The sequence below is a fragment of the Austrofundulus limnaeus genome, unplaced genomic scaffold (genome assembly GCF_001266775.1).
Source record: "Austrofundulus limnaeus strain Quisiro unplaced genomic scaffold, Austrofundulus_limnaeus-1.0 Scaffold2453, whole genome shotgun sequence".
In the NCBI taxonomy this organism is placed as follows: Eukaryota; Metazoa; Chordata; class Actinopteri; order Cyprinodontiformes; family Rivulidae; genus Austrofundulus; species Austrofundulus limnaeus.
This window is the reverse complement of record NW_013954855.1, coordinates 1-1641: the sequence shown is the minus strand read 5'-3', so window position 1 is coordinate 1641 and position 1641 is coordinate 1. Positions and strand designations below refer to the sequence as shown.

The 1641-nt window shown below is 38.4% G+C and overlaps 1 protein-coding gene across 1 annotated transcript in view; it reads right to left on the bottom strand.

Annotated features, from left to right (window-relative positions):
* The window catches only part of LOC106511020 (dystrobrevin beta), a gene marked incomplete at its 5' end in the record, with an annotated part of 28910 nt that extends 28508 nt beyond the window's left edge, over positions 1 to 402 (bottom strand). Inside the window, 2 exon segments of the mRNA XM_013999757.1 lie at positions 51 to 150; positions 248 to 402. Coding sequence (XP_013855211.1) covers positions 51 to 150; positions 248 to 402 — 255 coding nt within the window.
* Between the last annotated feature and the right edge of the window lie 1239 nt (positions 403 to 1641).

Genomic DNA, 1641 nt, shown 5'->3' with positions numbered 1-1641 from the left:
GTGCGTGCGTGCGTGCGTGCGTGCGTGCGTGTGTGTGTGTGTGTGTGTACCATGCTCCACACTGGCCATGCGGTGCATCAGAGGCAGCCAGATGAGACACTCAGGAGGTTCAGCTTCGATGTCCAGGAACATGTTGAGCATCACCCTCTTCTACACAACACAGTTCACATCATTTTTACCACGTTAACACAAAACACTACAACCAGCTGACAGTCACTGAAGGGTTCTGAGGTGCAGGTGTGTGTACCTGCTGTGGGAAACAGGAGCGTGCCACAGCGTGGGCGGAGCCAAAGGATGGACCTTCATGTACCGCAGTGGGCAGCTTCAGGGTCTCCCTCAGAAAGCTGTCGAACTTGGACAGGACCAGCACACCCTTAGAGTCAGACACCTGAGAAAAGACATCTACAGACACACACAGATGGTCAGAAATGTGTTAAAACTCTACTTCAGAACAACATGTGGCCATGTTTGTCCTGTCTGTTCATGTGAAGCTGGTCTTCATGAAGAAACCACAGGATTCCTGTTGTGATAAAATGTCTGCAGGCTCTGCTGATCTTCTCCACTCGTAGTGATCTGTGTGGACAACCTCTGGTRAAACTACAGGGAGGGACAGGCTGCCTTTCTGCCACATTAAAACAGAAATAATAATGTACGAACACACGGACAGCACATTACAGCACAAGTCACAACATGTAGAGTCTGACTGAAACTTTGTCTCTTCACTTCACCTCTAGATGATCTCTCAGTATTCAAAATTTATTTATTTTATTTATTCTTATTTAACCAGGCACGTCCCGTTCAGATGGCAGATCTCTGTTCCAAGGAAGGCCTGAAGGAAACCTACTTTTATGTTAAATAAACTTTGTCACTTTGAATGTTGAGAGATTTTGTGTGGTTTTTACAACAGACACAAATAAATGTGCAGAGTGGTCACTGAGATGTACAACCCTATCAATCATYTGTCTCAATTATTGTACATATTGAGTCATGTGAGAGGTGGTGAGTGTGCTACTGTTAGCAAAATATTTAATGAACCATGAGATGAATTTTAATTTGTCTCAGATGATAATCACTGGCTGTACGTCTATAATTATGACACTAATAATGATTACTTTTTGATGTCAACTTAAAGAATAATTATGACACAAATCTGCTGCCTCTGTTCTGTTTGAACATTTTAAATCAGATCTGCAGTTTCACTCAGTTTTTACAAAAAGGAAACTGAAAATATTTAATATTTTATGTTTTCTGATTATATGATGCAACAGCCTGCCATACTTTAGATTTATATGATATAATGGCCTGATCCTGCCATACAATGCTATGTATATGTTACAAGGACATGCAAAATTTTAAATTATATGCTATAACAGCTTGCCATACTTACCTTATTATACATCAGTATGCCATATTTTATATTATGAGATAAAATGGCCTGCCATATTTTGTTACTTTGATGAACAGCATTGCATAAATATTTAATAATATGATAGTTTTTAACTTTTAATCAGTTTCAAATCCTTTTTCTGTTTCAAAAAATACATTTAACTCCAATTTAACCCTTATAGTTTATTGGTACTGTTTGTTATATTTATTTACTGTTTGTTATAGTTTAATTCATACTTTTTCATATATTTTATG